Below are 22,228 nucleotides of genomic sequence, written 5' to 3' on the forward strand. Positions count from 1 at the left end.
ACAATCTGGCTTCAACTGTTTGCTGTATTTTTAGTTACCTATCTTAGCCAGGTCCTCAAATAGCTTAGAGGTGGAGTTGTTTGTGTCTGATGTAAAACTGATACAGACTTGGCTGGTATTTTCATTCATGTTCATAATGTTTCCCAGTGCATACATGAAGACAGTGCCTTTGGTGTTCCTGAAGGAGGTATTTGTATTGCTGTGGAGTAGATCAGACACCAATTGTTTGAGACTAATGGTGTTCCTCATGTGACCATCAAGAAATAAGTGAAAACATTTTCATGAATTTACTTATTTACATTGAGCTGAAGAAAGTGTCACAGTTAGAAAGGTTCAGAAAGCTCTTTCTTGAGAGATACCATAGGGGAAATATCAGGGTAACTCTAAAGTTTCTGTCCTATTTGTGTTTTAAGTTTGTTGCACAGTCTTGTATGCTGTGAAGGCCCTAAGTGTATGATAGAAGTAGTGGTTTAGCTGGCCCTTTGATAAAACATTTAATTAAAAATTAAGCCATTAAAAAGCTTTTCAGACATCATTGATGTAAAGCTGACTTCCACAAAATAGAAACAATATGTATGTAAGACCTTACAGGAAGCTTTTATTGATCAGTTAAATTAAAATAGGATAGTGGGAAACAAATCTACTGGCAAAAACTGCAAAGGAAAATCATTAATATAATTTAAAACATCTGCTAACAGTTAACTTCTGAAATAAGATTTTTCTTCTTCTCTGTGAAATAATGCATGTTCTCAAGCATTGTAGGGTTATCAATTCTCAAATTTAGAAAATTGGAATGTAGTTGTTAATTTTGGTTCTGTGCCTCTGAGAAATGCATTCAGCAATCCATACAATATTCCTACATTCTTGTTCCTTTAACTTTACATAGGCATAAAATACTCCAAAATGAAACTGGTTGTTGAATGCAAGCACATTCAGCTTTACCTGTGGAAAAGTTGAAACAAGTGTTATGATAAATATTAAATATTAAAGAAGGCAAATGTGATTTTTCTATGGTAGCTTTTATGATCAGGATTTCTATGTAGCTTTGCAACCATGATTAGATTTAGGAGTGTCTTGAATATAAATATAACTGAAATGTCATCTGTGGATTAATTTTGGTAATAGACTACAGCAACATTATAGGTAAGTGAAAGAATGGTGAAATACCTGTTTCAGTAGACTCTTCAAAAGAAATTTGAAGCAGTTTATACAAGATGGCTTTTGGAGAGGCCATCTGGGTTGACAGATCTATAACTAGTCTTCAGAAGAAAGTCCTGGGATTTATTTTATTTAAAAAGGTAAAATCCTTCTATTATGATTCAGCCAGTTGTTTAACAGCCATAGAAATACTGAGTTCTTGAATATAAAGGTGAATGATGTGGTATAGTAGAATCAAAAGCCTGGGTCCTCATTCTTGTTTTGAATGGTAATCCAGGTAACTTTCATTTTGGTATTTTAAGGTTAGAAGCTCTTACCTCATGTTCAAAAAATGCATCTTCCAGTGTCTTTTCTCCAGTGCTACTCCCTACACGTTCAAACACAGCCTTGTATTCCTAAAAGCATAAACAACCACACAGTGGAAATGAGGTACTTTTGCGTTCTGTGCAGCACGGATACCTTACATTACTTTATCAATTAATCTACATTATGTAATCTTCCTGTATAGAAGAACTCATGCACAGATTACAGTTCTACATAAATCAAAAGTTAAAAGCATATAGTCAGCAAAAGAAAAAAAGATCATGTTTGTTCTTGTATTTCTTACCGTCATTTCCTATAACTTAAAGTAATTTACTGGTGGTACTAAAAGAGACTTGACATATTGTAGAATGACATATGACCTTTCACTCTCTTGGACAGAGAGCACTGAACTTCTTGTACAAATACTATCTGTCAGAGCCAGAGCTGTAAATGGAGCCAAAAACCTGAACTCTGATCCTTACATGGCTACTCATTTTATTTCCAGTAGCCAGCTGGATTTGTTTTATGTGTTAATAGTGTATCTAAATCCATTAGTCTGATACATCATCCTGGAATATTCTGCACAGATAAATTTGACTTTCATTTCTTATGTGTTATATTTCTGTGTAACTTGCTTTTCTGTGCATTTGTTTAGTTTTTCCTATAAAGTTGCAGTACAGTAGAGGTCTAGTACTATGGTTCCCAAATTCATGTATGTATCCCACCATCACATTAATAGACTTTCTCCGTTACCACATTGACATGGTGAAATGCTTCTAACATTCTGCTTACACACAGCAACAAATGTGCACCTCTAGCTTTGTTTCTTTTGTGGGAAAAGATATAATTTTGTTTTTTGTACTTACATGGAAGTAGCTTAAGTAATATAGGTACTCAGAGTATCACAGTTAATTCAGTGTTGCATATTGATTAATCTTCAGTAACGGCGCTAGTTGCATCAATATTAACAACTTCATCTACTTCTTCTAATCAATGATTTAGAGAAAACTTTTCAGAAAGGCATTTGTTACAGTACCCTAGCAATAAAAGAGGTTTGCACTGATCTGTGACATGAATTGTTTGGTCAGCTCACTTTAAAATGACTTATGCATTTGCTTCAAAATCTCGGAAGTAGGAGCTGTGAATTAAAACTCAGTTTGGAGAAGGTTAATGAAATAGGAAACATTTTGTTTACTAGAATGTGGTTTGGTCTTATTTAAACATCACTGTAAGTAGAACTTTGTATCACACTAAGGTGATAGTATCTCTTATGTCTTTATATCAAAGGCCTTTGATTCCATATATGTCTTTATAGGATCATTGTTACCTTCATTGTTTTTTTTTCTCTCTCAAATATGCTTTTAAGTTATGTGAATACTCTGAAACTTTGCAGACGTCAAAACATGTTAAGTGTTTGTATTTTGGCTTTTTGTTCTAAGAAATTAGATTACATACTGCATAGTAATCTGCAACACACTTCACTTGCTCGTAGTCATCTGCATTGGCCAGCAGGTGCAAGCCTTCTGGATGCAGTTTTCCACAGGTTGGATACAGCTTCTCTCGATCATCTTTACTTAGCTCAGTGCCAAATGAATTAATGGTGATGATAAAGGCACGTCTGTCTGCCTCAAACTTGATATGCAAAACAAAGAACAAAGAGGTGTTATTAGAGATCTCACTCTAAATTAAGGTGGGATATAGGGGGAATCAGTAAGCTAAACTATGGAAACTTTTAAAAAAAGTATACTTCAGAGCATTAGAAACATACCTTATATTAAAAATTGTAAATCCTTACTTGCAAATAAATGTTAAATTTTAACTAGAAAACCGAATAGTGTTTTGCAAGCACAGCTTTTATCGTGTTCACTGAAAATATAATCTCTGCTACTTCCTTATTTCCCAGTCTAGTTACCCAGATGTTGACAACAGAAAATCTCCTCACACACCCTTCTGAAGTTATGAAATAAAACTCTTACAAATAATACAGGAAAGTACCAAGAATCAGTAGTACTGTTCTGTGGTAACTCAAAGTGCTGTTGAGAGTAAAGGCTGAAAGGAAATTCTGGAAAAAAAAAAAAAGTTTCTGAATGCACATATTTAAAATGATAGTTTAATACTGTGGAGGGTGCTGTTTACTTGCCAAGTTAAAGCTTTCAAGTGTTTCAAATACAAGTTAATTTTTAACCCATAGTATCAGAGGCTGTATTCTTCTCCCAGCTTTAGATGCCTTTAGTATCTGTATTTTCCCTGCAGCAGTAGACTGAAAGTCATTCTGTTGTCTAGATCTCAGGTTGTTCTTTCGTACAAGGCAAAATTTCATTTGTCATTGTTAGAGTATGAATTAAAAATATAATGATAAATAAAAAGAGTCTCACTCAGTTCTGTCTAAATCTATTCTTCTGAAATCAAAATTTACTACAGTTTTATTTCTGTATTACCTACTTTCATGTTGTAAGAACAGCAGAGCCCTTGCCAACTGTGCAGAAAGATCTTCAAAGGAAGCATATACAGTATATCCACATTTTAGGCAGCTTGCAAAATTTCTCATGCCTTAAAATTCTGATCTGTTTTAAGCAGAAAGGTCCTCTTTTCTGTTGCATAAGACGACCAACTGCAGTTGCAACACAGTTCTACAGCTTCAGCAGTTAAGCACATATTCATAGATCGTACTCCAGTGTACTGGAACACACTGTAACAGGGACCCAGCTGCCCCCTGGCACTGACTTCAGAGTAAGGAAAATGAGTAAACAATAGAGAAATAATGAGAAGAAAATAAGCATGCTTGAAAGGATTTCTAGCTAATGAATAACAGGGTCAAATTTCACTTGCCTTATTAATATGAACAGGCATATCAGCCCCAGTGAAATTGTTTGGAAGGACAAATGCTTTGGCTTTTTCAGCTTGTTAAAGCCATGTAGAATTTAGCTGTTAGATTTGTAATTTGCTGGGAAAAAAAGCATTCTCAAATGCAATTGCAACTAATGCTGGCAGGTTTCGGGTGTACTTCTGGTGACTCACAGTTTGAGAAAATTTGCTGGATCAGTCCCATCCATACAGATATGTCAGTTCATCAAACTACTGGCATATGAAGTTCTCTGTAGTGAGTAAGGCCATGAGGCAATTACTTTGTGACTTGGGATATTCGATTGCTGGAGGTAGAGGTGGAGTCAAAGGATGACCACTTCCTAAGTACTCTAGTTTCCATATGGGAAACTGAAATAGCATGTTGGCTACTTGAGAATTGGCATGGGGTTCTGCAGTTTCTTGCACATTCAGGGTTAAACATGCAACATGGTGCATGTTCCCCACTCTTCCATGGTACAAGAGAGATCATCAGTACTTTCAGTGTGGAAGGTTGGCATCGTGAGTGGTGGTCAAGGCATTTGGGAGCTAAATACCTCAGCCTCATCCTTACAGGGTCAGGTTGGTAGTGTTAGATATAAGATTACAAAATAAATAGCAAGCATTCTTTTGAATAATTAAACTTTGGCTTTATGTGAATACAGCCATTAGCAATCTGCTGCATCTGAGTCTTCACACTATTAAAATGTTATAGAAAAAGAAATAATTTTCAAAAAGTTTATCCTCCTGGATGATTAAGATAGGTAAGGATTTTAAAGAAGCTTATCATAGGCCAAACTGTTTTACAACATTCTTAAACTAAAGTTGATAAGTAATCTACTCTCATCATTAATTTCTAGCTAAAAATGAACTTTCTGAAAAATCTTGAATCAACAGTGGAAGAATGTCTTTATCTCCACAGCCAATCTCTTTATCTTGATTTTTTCAAAAAAGAATATTCAAAATTCTTAATTTCTGGTCAGTTTAACTTGATTAAGAATATTATTGTTAGAATATAAACTGAAACATTATGACCTGGTTAAATACAAAATGAAACTGCAATCCCCTGGTTTCGTCAGATATAATTTAGGCTCATTCTTCCTTCAGGATAGAGTTCCCAGGAGTATGATCTGTCCCTTATAATGCAAACTTTTAGTATGATGTCATCAGAGTGCAGGGAATTTTCTTCACTTTTGCTTATTAAAAAAAAAAAAAGACTCCTGGGTGCAAATGTGTGATCTGCCTCTCTAACCATGTGTGATAAAACCCACGGGGGGGGGGGGGGGGTGGGAGAGGGTGGAAATAAAGAAATGAAGGCTGAGAACTCAATATTAGGAACTTTTCAGAATTTCTGCATCTTTTAGTACAGTAACAGATACAACTGTATCGTTCACTTTGCTGAAGGTATGATTTGGGTAGGAGGATGTTAAGAATTCTGTATGTCATAGAAGATAAAAAAACTATCCTGAGTAGAGACAAAAATAAAACATGGAATGTTGGACTTTTCTGTATGACAGTAGTTTCAAAGGTCATCCAGCTATAACTTCAACTGTTAGTTTTAATAGGAAAGTAAACAAACATAATAGTGCCATGAAGCTGAAAGATTATTGATTAATAAACATACAATAATGTCAGACCTCAGCTATCTCAAATTCAATTTTGAGCTATGAGATGTAATAATAATTATTATTTTGTGTGTGTGTGTGCTTTTAGTTTTTCTGCATAACACAGAGAAATGCTAAGGGGCAACAGTTTGAGTTTAGTGAAAAATTTATTCTGTTCTGCTCTCTGTTACAGAAAAATATTAACTGAGGCCAACTCCTCTCTGGTAATGGAATAGCTGCACCTCTAGTCATGAAATAAAAGTAATCCTAGAATAAAATCTCCAATACATCTTAGAAAAACAGTTTTTATTCAGAGGAGAATCAAACATTTGACCAATAACATTGCAAATGGAAACAGAAAGAACAGGAAAAACAAAGTAACCTCATAATCAAAGAACCGTGGAGTACTTTCATGTACAAAGACTGAATTTTTCTTACCTCAAGAATAGGTCTCATTATTTCTGCTGTAGAACCACCTTGTTTTTCACAAAATTTATAAAATGCCTCAAGATAAGACTATACATGAAAGAAGAAGAGAAATATTTTAGATTCTACTTAAGACCTGGAACAGCACAGCACATAGTCATGAACCTAATTTTTATATATTTCAATTAAATCTGATAATTTTACCTATGAATTTAAATTCAAGTATGTGCTTAATTAACTTGCTGGTTTTAAAGTTCAAATATTGAAATGCAGATGTCTTGTTATTACAATATGGGTTCAAATTTTTTCAAAAATTGTTGAAGGACAAATATGTTTTCTTTGCTCTCTAAAGAAGAAACACTCAAGCTCCATTGAACTTCCACTGTATAATAAGCAGATGGCTGAAGGAAACCCTGCATTTATACTGTGGAGGAGGGGATTTGGGAATAAGCCATAGCCGTTGGGCCAGCACTGTGAGGATGCTAAAACTAATCTCTACTACTCTACCCTAAACCCTGGATTAGGATGGAACAATAGAGAAAGCTTCTGTAATACGGGTCTGCAGAGCCCTCTGGTCTATTAAGGATTCTGGCCGTCATACCCATTTCAAAATACCTGTCAGGAAGGATCCTGAATATCTCAAAGATGCTGTACCCCCTGCCGCACCCCCCCAGCCCCCAAAATACTGTCTTATCAAACATTTATGTTACCAAAATGAATTTGCTACAACTTCACACAATCTTGTTAAAAGAAGCTGTCACTAACTGTGCAATTAAGTGAATTTTAAATAGGGACATCTCAAGGGGAATCTGCTGCATGGGATTATGCATTAGGTTCAGTATAGGGCTATCTGATAGTAGAGCTGAAACATAACTGATCACACTGACAGATGAAGCAGAGGAGAAAGGCTATATTAATAATTTAGAAGTGTTTGAAGAATGATCCTCCTGATACTTAGAAGAGTGAGAAGAAAAAAAAATTATTAAGTGTAAATGTATGGTCATCCACCCAGGATATAAGAATCAAATTTATATGTTATCAAATGGAAAAAGAGCATCTATTTTAATAGTACCATGAAAGAATTCAAATAGTTGGGCATAAATGATGTTGTTTTGAATGAGAGAAAGTAGCAGAATATTTAAGAATCAAATACTGGCTTGGGAATTTATAAATATCATTTGTAAGACAAACAGAAGAATTTTTTTCTTTCCTCCTACTGCAATCAGATCACTGTAAGAATACTTCCTGCAGTCTGGGATATCCATTGTGAAAGTAAGATAACAAAATAATTTGGAGAGAATGTGCTGGAATGAACCAACAGCAGAATGAAATATGGGTAGCCTTTAAAGAGACCATCCTACGAGTATTGACCTGTGTGCTAACATTTGTAAAGTACACTGAAAACGCACGGTACATGTTAGATGCATATCTTTACAGCAGTGTTCTGTAGCAGTGCCAAAGATAATTTAAAAAGGAAGAATATTATACAAAACCCTTAGGTTAAAAAAAAAAAAAAAAAAAAAAAAAGTAGACTCAAAGCAATCAGACCTTTTCAAATCATGCCTGCCTTTTACAAATAAAAATCAATGTTAGCCAAAAGCCTGTCTAGGTTCACTTAGGAGCTAACACTTCTCTGGCATTTGGTGGATAACCAAGGTATTTGTAAACAAATGGTTCTGGATATTAGCCTGACATCTATAGCATTTTCTTTAATGAGGTATTAAATTAGAATTTGGATGCAGATCTAAAATTTGAAAACACTCTAAACAGTGCCATAGAAATGACAAGAGCTGGATTTGATTCTTGGACTTGTCATCAGCCAGGTGACCTTAGACAGCTTGCTTCATCTCACTATGCTTCTATTTCCCCATCCATAAAACAAGATTAATGATACTCATCTCCTCTTCTGAGACACTTTGAAAAGCCCAAAATATTATTGTTATGTTGCAAGAACTTGCCTTGTACAGTTTGTTGCGCATTATTTCAATGTTCATTTCATCCAGGTCATTTTCAGACAAGCAGTCTTGAAAGAAAGCAGCTGAAAGCAGAGTTTATTATATTGCAGTATAAATCTACATGCTGTTAATATGAATCTCTTGTCTATTGTCATTCACCAGTGTGTAAGGATCTGAGGTTTCTATTGTATAAGACTGATACAGCAGAGAGGAAGAGAAATCCTCTTACTTTTCCCCTTATCTTCTTATCCCCCCCCCCTTTTTTAATGAGAATCTGGTGTGAGGGTACTCAATCAGTGCTGCAGCCAGAGCCCACATCTCCAGAGCAAATCAGATGGAAAATGCTAACGAAATCCCTAATCTCTCTGAAGTGTATGGTCTGGGCATTGGGAGATTTTCTAGGGAGGAACATGAAAGATAAGTTTTATCTTAAATCATGCATCCATTCTGCAATTGGTAAGGAGAATCCTCTTTCCCATTTTTCCTTTTCCTCTTTGGGTGTGTCTGTAGAGAAAGGAAATAGGTTGTAACCAGTAAGGGGCAGAAGCCTTGACCTTGACCATCTCTGCTTCCAGGTCCTCTGAAGAGCTAGCTAGAGAGAAAGCTTTTTGAACAGGGAGATAGATGGTGAAGTTCGTTTGCACGGTTGGACTGCATAAAAATACTGTATTCATAACCGACAAAAGCATGACAATCCCTTACTGCTTCTAAGTTGTGCCAGTGGGACAGATCAGTGCTGCATGGCAGCGTGTTGTCTCAAACAGTGTCAATGGAAGATGGTATTTAGAGCACCTGAGCCCGGCTGTGATTTGTGGTCTTCTCTCTTCCTACTGTTCCAGCATCCAGGTTTTGGATGAACAACATTAGAGGATGTAGGTTTGACAGTGCGTTTTACCGTATCTTTATAGATAAATTGCCCTTGAATTCATCCCATCTTTTAATGATCTGATACTACTCTCTGATTTTAAAAATTTGTTTAGACAAAAAAACGAAGAAAATCATTAAAAAATCTGGAAATCTACTTTCAGCTGTGTAAAAAGTGTTTTGTATAACCAGTTTTCTGCTGGGATTTCGTCTTCTAAAGGATTTGGTAAGCAACAGTTCATAGCTCACTGTGGTCAAATCACTGCCCTCAGAACTTTCGTATCTCACCAAACTGAGTCCAGCCTTTTTAGTCTGTCTGCACACAGCAGTGCTGTCCTCTGATTCATTTAGCTGCCGTGCTCTGTACCTCCTCTGATTTCACTTTATGGGATGCTGGCAGCAGGTGCTGCAGGGCAGCCTCTGTGAGGAGGCTGGATCTGTCCTGTGCTGGACATAACCAATTCCAGACAGTTCCAATGGACCCACCATAGGGCACAGCTGAGCCCTCAGCCTAGTGGGTGGTGCCTCTTAAGGGCTTACATAAGGAAGAAAATGCAGGATGTAAAAAGAGGTGGGGAAAAAAAAAGAAAAAGAAAAAAAAGAGAGAAACTGCAGAGGGAACACCAGGGTCAAAGAAAAAGAAGAAGGAGGAGTTCCATGGCCTTGCTGCCTGTGAAGGACCTGTGCTGGAGTACTCCTGACAAGAGCTGCAGCCAAGGAGAGCCCATGCTGGAACAGAGGGTAAGTGTAAGGAGGAAGAAGGGGCAAAGAGATACTGCCATGTACTGACTGCAAACTCCCCCTGCTCCTTGTGCCACTCATTGCCTCTCCAAAGGGATGGAGTGTAACCTGCAATGATAACAAGGAGGCAGAGGAGAGGAGCCTGGAGAAGGAGTAGCAAAGGAAGGAGGAAAGATGTTTTCCCTAAGTGTGTAAATGTATCTTTTCTGTTTGTTTCATAATGCCTGGATCAATAATTAATTCTACATGTATTAATCAACAATAAATCAGGTTAATTTTGCCCAAGTTGAGTCTGTTTTGCCTGCAGTAGTATTTTGTAGGAGATCTCAACCTACAAGCTCCTTTTTCCCCATTTTGTCCCCACATTGTGGGGCCAACCTACCATGCCTTCCTGACAAAACAGAACCCAAAAGTACTTAAGGTGAGGGCACACAGTGATTTCATACATGTTAAATCTAGCCAGTTCCATCTTATTCTTGGTACCTTTCCCAGCACTGCCCCACAGCTTGTTAATTTTGGATTGTGCTGGGTGCTGCACCACACTGAGCAGTTTCACCCCAGTTTCAGAATTAACATTCCCAACCTTAACTCTGTTTTGCTTTTAGATTAGTTCTTTAAAGTAGTAATTTCTTTGTGTTTGAATCATGCCCAAATCCCAAGAGGGAATCTAGGTTCTACCGCACCATCTAATATCTGTTAGTAACTGTCTGCCATTTTTGAGTTATAAATGCAGGTGTTGAAATAAAAATCTAGATGCTCTAAATCAGTGGCTGCTTTGGCTATAAAAGATATTCATTGCACTTCTTTGTGTCTGCTACCTAAGGTTGATACCTGTTAATAAATGTTAATAGAAAATGTCTTGAATGCCACTTTAGAACTGCTTGATCCACATTTGTGTTCTATGTTACTGAAACACAGCATATCCAGTTGAAAACGTTACTTCATCTGAGATGTCATTAAGAATATAGGATGAGTAGTTTCAAGAAGCAAATAAGAAATATTTTAGTGCTCTTACCTAACGGTGTGTCGACCAAAATTGCATTGAACAACTCAGTGGGGTTTGAGGCAATGCTGACTGCTTCCATTTGCTCAAAGCTCCCCAGTGGATGGCACTTGGGAACCAGTTCAGCTATGGGCCGCTGATGTAATGTGCCAGTTATTAAAAGGATTATGTTGTCAATCATATAGCTGTATCTGTATTTGAAAGAAAAAGGAAATGTATCTTTAAAATTAATTTCCCTTTGAAAAAGTACAAAACCAAGAGTTTCGAAAAGTAGCAAAAATACTGAAGTTAGAAACAAGCACAGTACTTGCAGGTTTGTAAGTTCACTATGTATCAAAATGCAAATCACCCGAGCTAGCAGCTTCTCAAGTTTGGGATTTTGGTGTTTCCTATAGATCATCTGGACAGAGAAATGCAGGGAAATCTCAGAACTAAAACTGCTGAGTTCATGCAGGGTGACCAATCTTGGGGCTTTCTTCTCACTCAGCAATAAACATCCTCCCATGAGGAAACTGAGAACAGGTTCTCACAGATTTCTTCTTTATTGCTAAGTTTTCTATCAGCTTCTTATTAGTTTTATTGTTGGAGAGGTCAATGACAAATTTGTCAGTGACTTAGAAATGGGAAAGCTATTCCCTTGGATGCTTAGAACAAGGATGCTAGTCTTCAGTTTGTGTTGTTGATTCTGAACGCAGCTAGAGACATAAGAATTAATATGATCTCACACAAAACCTGTGAGGGTGCTTAAGGATCTGCTGAAGTGCAGATCAGTGATTTAATAATTGTGTTAAATATCTTAAACTAGTGTCTCCATTATTCAAAAAACCAACAGTGTGCAGAGTTTGTGCCTATGCATGTATACATGCATGTCAGTCAGTGTGAGAAAAGAGCTGCCATAACTTTCCTATTTTCACTTTCATTTTCCTGAAGCAAATTGTAAACATTGTATGCCTACTGGTCACAGCTCTCTGAGGACAGTCTCTAAGATCCTGTTGATATATGAGCCTAAAAGTGCTCAGCTACACTTGACACAAAAAAAAAAAGAAAAAACAAAAAGGAAAAAGAATAATGGTGTTTCATTTTGCTGTTATGATACAAATCCTCCTTGAAAGCAGACTGACCGGTCTAGTGTTCTTGTTATAATATATTAAAAAGATAAGATAAGGGAAGTGAGCATCACTGAGCTAATATATCCTGCTGATATTTCACTAATCCATGCTGGTAGACTGTTAGATCTATTTTTCTAAAGTTGGTTAAACCATTCATTTACAAGTTTTATTTGTTTATGACTGTATTGAGACCAGAACTTTCTATTCATCTGGCATCAAATGGCACTTGTACTTTAATAAAGGTAGTTGGATCTTAGTATCTTGCAAGACACAACTTTTTTTAATGTTCAGATGGTATGAAAAGTATGGTAGGTGTATGCAATGTATGGTAGGTGTATGATGTGTCGTCTTTACCCTTTCAAAAAAGTCTTAATTTGTCATGTGCCTGGGAATTAAACCACTACCATGTATATCGTGAAACTGTTAATCTTGCAGGAGTCACCCCTACAAACTTCAGTTTTGCAAGGTCTCCGACTTAAATGATGTTTGAAAATTAAAACCATTTTTCTCAATCTCTATCACTCCTCCTGCCACTGAACACAGAAAAAAATCTGCTTGTGTTCTTTAAAATAAGTATTTGCAATATCAACAGGTCTTCATATGTATATCTTTTCAGAACTTATATTAGCAAATAAGGTATGTAAATATTGCAGTGTCAGAGTGATTTTGCTATTTCTGAAATTTGATGGAAATTCCAGTACAATACATTTACACTGTTTTAACTGGTAACTGTAGTCTTTGAGTCTGTGTGGTGAGCTATGTGGTAATACTACTTACGTAATAAAATTCAGAAATGTGGCAAGTGGTTCAAAAGCATGGTTTCTGAAGTAATGAAATTCTGCAAGTAGCTTTGCTTTCAGTTTGTCATCGATGGTGGAAACAGTGAGAGGGCCAGTTTCATTAGCCAAGAAGTTGCCATAGTCTGTAGTCTGCAGATGTAATTTCAGATCTGGAATTAGGTTCAGAGAAGACCATGAGAATAAACTGTCATTATTATTGCCTACGAACAACATAAAAAAACCCTTTTTAAGTGTTAATTTCTAACATTATACTTTCAGATTAAGCACCTGTTTATCAACAAGATTTGGGCATACATTTATAGAGTAAATGCATAATTAATCCATTTTTGTACTTCCTTCTACCAGTAAGAGTTACTGCATACCACAGGACAGCACAAATAACTTGTGCCTTTGTCTGAAGTTTCATCAGCAGCTTTCATTTCCAGCCACAATAGGTACAGTGTTAGTTACTTCTGTCCCTAGCCCTTTCCCAGTCAGGTTTGATCAATGATTTGCACCATTATAATACATCAGTTGTCTCCTGCACTCCTGTGCTCTTTTACGCATCAATAGGAATTATCTTTTAATTTTGTTACGGTCTTGATTTTTCATATGAAACATTTAAATCTCAGTTAATATTACAAGCTTATATTGTCAGGCTGCCTGAAGAAGAAGAGAGAACACATCTTGCCTGGCTCAGATTCTGGGCTCCAAATGGCTTCTGCACTGAAGCACTTGAAACGGCAGAGTTACACTCTTGTGGCATTTCTAGTTTGGCTTTGTTTGATTTATGGCTGCAACTACCAGATCCTATGAAGTTATTCCAGACATTTGGGTTATCGTGTCATATTCTGTCTGAGCTTCTGACCCTGGTAACAGGAAAATATGTTGCTTGGGCAACAAAGTTGAAAGACACTTTCATAATATCAAAGAATTCATTTGACACATTTCCTCCTCTAGCCATTTTCCACCATGAAGCAAAAATAAGAATTTGAATTGGTTCTTAGGGTTCAAAGCAGTGTAACATTTATTTTTAGAAAAGCCCCCGCTACATTGCATAACTATGTTCAAATGCTATATTAAAACTACTGTAAATTATAGATTTGGGTAATGTTATATGGTTTGGGCATTCACAAGGTTTAGATTTCCAGGTGAAACCTGGATATTTAGGGAAAAAGACAGCAGCACTGCCACTGACTGAAATAAGGGAAGTTAATATGCAGTTGGCAAGGTGTGCAGTTATCAGTATCATAGCTACTCTTTCCTATTTCCCCATATATATTCTTTCTTAACATGCAGTAAGGTTGCTGACATTGAGATGTAAAGCAAGAGCTACTGCAAACTCAAACTTCTGCCTTACTCTGCCTTACTGAGATAGAGAACCCTCAGAGTTTTCTATGCAGGTTAGTTGCCACTTGAACTCACTTTTCTAGTTACAGAATCATCCAGTGGTTTAGATTGGAAGGGTCCTTTAAGGTCATCTACTCCACCCACCTTTGCAATGAGCAGGGACCTCTTCAACTAGATCAGGTTGCTCAGAGCCCTGTCCAACATGACCTTGAATATTTCCCACCTCCCTAGGCAGCCTGTGTCAGTGTTTGACTTACCATAAAAAACATCATCTTTCTATATAGCTTGATTCTCCCCTCTTTTAATTTAAAACCATTACCCCCTCTTCTATTGGACAGACTTTCTTATCAGACATCATTCTTATAAGTCCTCTGTAAATATTGAAAGGCCACAATAAGATCTTTCTGGAACCTTCTCCAGGCTGAACAACCCCAACTCTCTCAAGCCACCTCATAGAAGTGTTCCATACCCCTGATCATTTTTGTGCTCTTCCAATAAGTCCATATTTTTCCTATACTGAGGATTCCAGAGATGGACAAAGTACTCTAGGTGGGGTCTCATCAGAGCAGTCAAATAGTAATCACTTCCCTTTACCCACTGGCCATGGTCCTTTTGGCACAGCCCAGGATACGGCTGGCTTTCTGGGCTGCAAGTCCACCCTTTCAGCTTATGTCCAGCTTTTCATCCACCAATACCCCGAAGTCCTCCTCAGGGGTACTCTTAGTCCCTTCATCCCCCAGCATGTGTTGATACCGAGGGTTGCCCTAACCCAGGAGAAGGACCTTGCACTTGGCCTTATTGAACCCCATGAGGTTCACAGGAGCTACTTTTTGAGCCTGTCCAGGTTCCCCTGGAAGGCACCCTGTCTCTCAGAGCCATTGTCCACTACCCACTGGTGGTCACCCAGCCAATACCTTATCTACAAAATAGTCCATCCATCAAATCCATATCAAATCCATATCAAATCGTGTCAACAGATTCTTGGATGTGATAGCCTTACTCAGCTAGCACTCAGGATTTGTTAGCATTTCTGTAGAAGTTCCTGAAATAGACTGAACTTATGCTATTTAAAAAAAAAGGTAAAAAGATGAATGTACACAATTTAGGAAAGAAAGAAAGGTAAGCAAGATCAAGAGATAAATAGAAATACAGAATTATGCCCCAAAATGATCCTAAATTTGTAAGACCATCTTTTTTTTAAAATCACTAATATTTTATATCACAGCTACACTTACTGTGAAAACTGATTATTTTTACTATCTCTTTATTGCAATGAAATTAAAAATACTTGTCATATGGTGGAATCAAATAATACTGCATCAGTACATGCAGAGAGCTGAATTCCAGCTTTCCTCAATTCCTTTTCAAACTAACCATTAATGTTTACCTTGAGTTATATTCTGTAAATGCATTTTGAACACAAAGAGGTTTTCAGATACCTAAAGCAGACAGCAAAACCCAAATATCAGTCCCAAGCATTGACTATTTCAAAGTGTATTTGTCATCATCATGGGATGAAGAGAAACCAAAATTGCTGACTGAGAGTAGTTTGGCAAGACTGTGTTACCTTCCTCAGTACTTTGGTTGACCGAGTGGCTTCAGAAACCATGCCCTAATGTAAGACATGAAAAATATTGGCTGTAACACTAATTAGCTTTGCCTGGCTCTCAAAAGCTAAGTAGGAAATATTGTGCTCGGATCATTCAGTTTAGGACTCTGTCAGTTCCACACTCTGCTTCATAAAAGTCTTTCTTCTAACTGATTTAATAAACACCAGCATGCATGCTGTATGAAAGAAACAAAATTAAACCCTATCTGCTGGCCTTGGCCAAAACAACAGAAGAAAATAGTTGTCCACAAGCTCCAATACCATATAATATCAGTCAGTAATGTCATAATCAGAGTTCACACCATGACAGAGCTCAGTGCAGCTCAGTCTGCTCTGCTGGTCTTAAATTATAGTCTGCCCTTTTGCTGTTGGTATTTATAATAAGACCTGAGGATTTAACACACTCAGACACTTGTAAAAGTAATGTGAACTGATGACCTGGCAGAAGTAGGTTGCTGAGCATTACATGGGCTTCAGATATTCCCATCCACCAAAACTTTTTAGTGATGCTAGCTGCTCCTTTGCTCAGAGGCTCTTGGAGACCTACACAAGACTCTGGGCTTTTGAGCATGTCCACAGGATCACTAGGAAAGAAAATTCCTCTATTTCAGCTGTCAGTATTATTATCATCCATCTGCATTGTGTATTTCCTCGTAAAATTATATGTAGGAAAATCATATGTAGGAAATATATGACTTTCAAATAATGTCACATCATTTAGTAAAGTCACATGATTTTACTCACAATTGAACAGTGACCAAGCACAACTAACAGTTTATCTAAAGGGAATTAATGCACAAAGTCAGACTAATTTAACATGATGCTGATCAGAAAGGAGTATAGAAAGAACAGAAAGTGTGAACCTGGTCTCTTGGCACCAAGCACGTATATCTTGTCTGACTCCCACTACCACATTTTCAGTTATGGTTGTTTCAGCCACTGTGTGCTGATCTGTCCTGGCTCTGGTGAGTTAAGTGAACTTATTTCAGTGATGTTGGTGGAAACAGAGCTGAGCTGCTTGTCCTTCTGTGACCAAGTTTCCCTTCTAGAAAGCAGCAGTCTTTCCATCACACAAGGAAGCAAGAAAAGAATTTAACACCCCTATATCCTACTCCAAAGACTGTCATCAGGGTTCCTCTGGGGATCCCATTCGCCAGAGGGAATAAGGCCAAGCTATTAGCCTGCCATGTTGCAGAGGTTTCAAGCCAGCACTGCAGCAGGGTACTTCCATGGAAATTATAATAATTCAAACAAGGCTACAAGGATGTCTGAATTAACCTTAAGACTTTGCTCCAACTGGTCCTGAATTGAGAGAACATGGTGGTATCATAAGTCAGTTCACAGCCTCCTTTTTTCTTTCTGTCTCACTGTTAACAGTTTGTGATGATCAATATATGTAAAGCACTAACCTACAGATTTCTTGTGGTTCTGTACTGACATTATGGTTTCCCCTCTACAGATATCAAAACCACTTTGAAATTAAAAGATCTTTTTGATTCTGTTTATGAGTTACGTTGCAGGGGGTGGTGGTGGTGGTTTTGTTTCTGCTTGTTTTAGCATATTTATAATATTTTTAACTTAGGACAGTTTTTGTGGTGTGGTGCTATGTAGCAGAATGCAGAATAGGGTAAATTTATTACCTTTTAATGTACATGACATGAACTGAAAGTACTATTAGATAAGCACAATAGTACTGCAGTACAAATTCGCATACTGAATCTTTCAGTTCTATGCATAAAGCTCCAGGGAACTACAGACCAGTCAGTCTCACCTCTGTGCCTGGCAAAATCTGGGAGCAGATTCTCCTGGAAGGAATGCTAAGGCACATGAGAAACAACAAGATGCTTGGTGACAGCCAGCATGGCTTCACTTAGGGGAAATCCTGCCTGACCAATTTGGTGGCCTTTTATGATGGGGCTATGGAACTGATGGACAAGGGTAGAGCAGTGGATGTCATCGACTTGGACTTGTGCAGAGTGCTCGACACTGTCACACATGACATCCTTGTCTCTGAGTTGGAGACACAAATTTGATAGATGGACCACTCGGTGGATAAAGAATTACCTGAATGGTAGCGCACAAAGAATTGTGATCAATGGCACAATGTCTGGCTGGAGACCAGTAATGAGTGGTGTCCCTCAGGGATCGGTGTTGGGACCGGTCTTGTTCAACATCTTTGACAGCAACATGGACAGTGGGATTGAGTGTGCCCTCAGCAAGTTGCTGATGACACCAAGCTGTGTGGTTCAATTGATATGCTGGAGGGAAGGAATGCCATCCAGAGGGACCTTGACACTCTTGTGAGGTGGGCTGATGCCAACCTTGTGAAGTTCAACCAAGCCAGGTGCAAGGTCCTACACCTGGGTCGGAGCAGTCCCAGGCACAGCTGCAGGCTGGGCAGAGAAGAGATTCAGAGCAGCCCTGTGGAGAAGGACTTGGGGATGTTGATTGATGAGAAACTGAACATGAGCAGGCTTCAGTGTGTGCTCGCAGCCCAGAAAGCCAACTATATTCTGAACTGCATCAAAAGGAGCGTGACCAGCAGGTCAAAGGCCCCTCTACCCTGCTCTTGTCAGACTTCACCTGGAGTATTGTGTGCAGTTCTGGTGTCCTCAACATAAAAAGGACATGAAACTGTTAGAACAAGTCCAGAGGAGGGCCATGAGGATGATCAGAGGACTTGAGCACCTCTTGTATGAAGACAGTCTGAGAAAGTTGGGGCTGTTCAGCCTGGAGAAGAGAAGGCTGCGTGGAGACCTCATAGCAGCCTTCCAGTATCTGAAGGGGGCCCATAGGGATGCTGGAGAGGGACTATTCATTAGGGACTGTAGTGATAGGACAAGAGGTAACGGGTTGAAACTTAGACAGGGAAAGTTTAGACTGGATATAAGGAAGAAGTTCTTTCCAGTTATGGTGCTGAGATGCAGGAATGGGTTGCTCAATGAAACTGTGAATGCCCATGCCTGGCAGTGTTCAAGGCCAGACTGGACAAAGCCTTGGGTGACATGGTTTAATGTGAGTTGTCCCTGCCCATGGCAGGGGTGTTGGAACTAGATGATCTTGAGGTCCTTTCCAATCCTAACTATTCTACGATTCTATGATTTTTTACTTTAAAGGTCTTTGCTTTTGCTGAACTGTATGCTCATGGTACAAATTCAGTGTTACAGCATCCTGTATGTTTAGAGAGGTAGGTGTCTTTAGTCTTGTGTACAAATCCAATACTTCTGATATTTTGATTATAAATAATACATTTGGTATATAAGTGGTGGTAATCTGGTAGCTGTGTAAAAGAGTTAGGAAGTGTTACAATAGAGAAAGGAATGTAGCTGAATAGAGAAAAAGGAAAGTGATTGTGGGTAGTAGAGGTGTGAGTGTAGGTGGATTGATGAAGGCTGCTGCTTCAGTTGCTGAAATAATTTGCATTCTAAAATTGAATGAACTTTAGAAACAGAAGGTTCAAATATAGAAAAGTCATTATTTTTTCTACCATAAATCTTACTTACAAAAGTGTTTTATCTCTCTATTTTGAACTGTCCATCTATTGCAGCTCTTAATAATGTTGAAGGTTTATATATCTCAGAAATGTTTAAAAACTACTTTGTGGTTGTAAATAACTTCCTCACATCATGATGTAAAATTTAGACAATTTTTCTTAACTATTCTTAACCTAGCTTAAGTGAGCAGTTTTCTGGGAAGGATAAGGAAAAATTTATTTTTTTCTTGTCGTGTTTAGAAAGTATTTAAACCTGTACACTTTCATCTTATTCAGAAGTAACAAGGATTTTATCAGGATTTTTTTTTTTTCTTCATGGAGGTTTTGATGACATAATTTGTTGAGCTCCTCTGCACAAACAAATGGAGTAAGAGTACCTGAAGGGGGCCTGCAGGGATGCTGGAGAGGGACTATTCATTAGGGACTGTAGTGATAGGACAAGGGGTAACAGCTTGAAACTTAAACAGCAGAGGTTTAGATTGGATATAAGGAAGAAATTCTTTACTGTTAGGGTGGTGAGGTACTGGAATGGGTTGCCCAGGGAGGTAGTGAATGCTCCATCCCTGGCAGTGTTCAAGACCAGGTTGAATGAAGCCTTGGGTGATATGGTGTCCCTCCCATGGCAGGGGTGTTGGAACTAGATGATCTTAAGGTCCTTTCCAACCCTAACTATTCTATGATTCTGATTCTAAGAGCAAGGTTTAATAATTCCATCATTCTGTCCTTTGCATCTTTTAGAGATGTTTGAAGCTCTATTAGCTTCTTCTGAAGTCTGTGAACTCATGGAGCAGGACTTTCTGACTTGAACAATCAAATGCAATATCAAGAGTCTTTACATTTCATAGATCAAAACTTCTGGTATAAATAGGCTACAGAAGCTGTTGATTTTGTCTAGCTGACATAAGCAATAAATTTCAGTTCTCAAAGTAAGTGTCTGCATGTGTTTCTGTGTCTAAACTGCCATTGTATGAAATGGGGAGCTGACACAGCTCTCTGACTTATCAGCTGAAGTAGGTACAGGCACTTGGTCAGTTGAAATATCTAGATCTCATTAACTGTATTGACAATGTTTCACTCTGAGAGGAACTTTATCCTGCTAGCAGCTAAATACCCACCTGTATCTATTTCAATGTAGTCATTTTAGTCTGCCAGATGAATCGCAAGCAACCTCTCCAGACTTATGTTGTGATTATGTTAATAGTTTAGGCCTCCTCAAAACTCTGCTGTATATGGGAATCATCAAGTTCTGAACTTCTAATTTCCCAAAATCCATCACTGCATACACAAAACAACCAGTGCTTAAACCAGAGTGAACTTATTGTTTCTTCTTGTTCCTTTTTCAAATTAATCTGATAAACTTCACGGTAAAGAAATTATTCCATTGTGCAATTATAGCTTTAATTTTGGAGTCAGGGAAAGAAACTTTATGTTCCTGTAGAAAAATGACTATTTTTTTCCTGTGGCATCTTTTTTCCTGCCGAGTGACTAAAGGCTTGTCATATGATTCTTTGTACAAGTCTGTCCTCATCAGGCTGTGACCAGTCTTGGCCACAGAAGGCTGTTTTGGAAACTAGTGTGTGTTCTCTTTATTATGGTGGCAAAGTCACCTTGAAATAAGCTTTTTTTTTTTTTTTTTTCTTAAAGCTTGAGAATATTTCAGTTTTATATGTATTACCAGGTTTTCTTTTCCTGGTAAGTAGACTGTTCCCCACTGCCCTAAAAACTTGTGAAGTAATAAAGTACTAAAATTATAACTTTTCTAGAGAAACTTGTAGCCAAATGATAAGCTTTTAGTAAGATTTTTGGGAACTATTTTATCCATCTAAATGATATGAAACTTCTATGCTTGAACAGTTTTACAGCATGGTTAAAATCTGTGAGAAGGTTACCAATCTCCATACAAACTCTATGGATGAGATTTCCAAACCTTATCAGTAAACTGGAAAACCTCATCATCTGGATTGCTTTCAAATCACAGTCTGTGCAATCCTAGGGTAATTTATCTGGAAAGCTATTAAATACGAGAACAGCTCTTCAAAGGACATCAGGGTCATCTCTGGTTTTTCAGATAAGCTCTCAATAATTCAGGCTTTTACCTTCCCTTTTTCAAAGATCTAAGCAACCATATTTCTTTCTAAATAAAACAAACCAGCAGACTTACCTTCTAACGTCTCGCACTGTGCTAAGTTGACATAGTCTGCACTTGTCAAGATCCCAGCTTTGAACCCTCGGACTAGACCCTCCAAGTAGCCATGGTCCACATTGAAGTAAAACTCTGAGTATCCCGGCATGGAGGAAAGGAAATTTAATTTCTCTGCTGGATACTTGATGGTACTGAGTATCTGCCACTAACTGTTTTCTTCCTCCTTGGGAGGAGTGACAAATAGTCACTGATTTTCTGCCAGCCTATGATTGTGTTTTACCAACTGATTTCTTCCTGTTTATTGTTCCTAGTGTAGTTCCAGTGTACTTGATGCTTACACAACAGCCAGCCAGCAAAACCAACTCCCTCCTGCTAGAGTTAGAAAAGGAACCTCCAGTTGTTGAAAGAGAAGCCAAAAAGGAAATATAAGATTTAACCACTGCTTACAAGAATGCTCTGTACTGACAGGATAATAAGAAAGCATATTACAAAGCCTGATGGCATGTTTGCATTTCTTAAAATGTATTGCAAACAGGAAGTTATCTGTGAATACCTGTTGAAAAAATGTTTCTGCTCTAAAGTGGTGGGCTATGGTAGAACAGAGGCTATTCATGGAACTCAGATGATTTTTTAGGTGTCTCTGTATACCTTTTGGTTTTTAATGGTTTTGATTGCTGGAAGTTTTCTGCTGCTCACCACTATCACTAAGTATGTATAAGAATTATAAGATCCTAATAATACTCACAATGAATATTATATCATGCTCACAGGTGAAAGGTTCTTGAAGGGTTTGACTTTCATTAGCTTTTAAAGTGAATATCCAAAACTGACCTTAAAACTGTAGTTTGTC

At 37.8% G+C, this 22,228-nt stretch overlaps 1 protein-coding gene across 1 annotated transcript; it reads right to left on the minus strand.

Moving 5' to 3' along the window:
• Positions 1–633: 633 nt before the first annotated feature.
• On the minus strand, positions 634–21,598 carry ATP6V0D2 (ATPase H+ transporting V0 subunit d2). Its single transcript, XM_005150841.3, has 8 exons — positions 21,397–21,598; positions 12,782–12,953; positions 10,908–11,086; positions 8,291–8,370; positions 6,345–6,422; positions 2,917–3,093; positions 1,476–1,553; positions 634–942 (listed from the first exon to the last, which is right to left on the minus strand). The coding sequence occupies exons 1-8, from the start codon at positions 21,524–21,526 to the stop codon at positions 781–783; spliced, it is 1,056 nt and encodes a 351-aa protein (XP_005150898.1). The 5' UTR covers positions 21,527–21,598; the 3' UTR covers positions 634–780.
• Between the last annotated feature and the right edge of the window lie 630 nt (positions 21,599–22,228).

Source organism: Melopsittacus undulatus, chromosome 1, assembly GCF_012275295.1.
Source record: "Melopsittacus undulatus isolate bMelUnd1 chromosome 1, bMelUnd1.mat.Z, whole genome shotgun sequence".
NCBI lineage: Eukaryota > Metazoa > Chordata > Aves > Psittaciformes > Psittaculidae > Melopsittacus > Melopsittacus undulatus.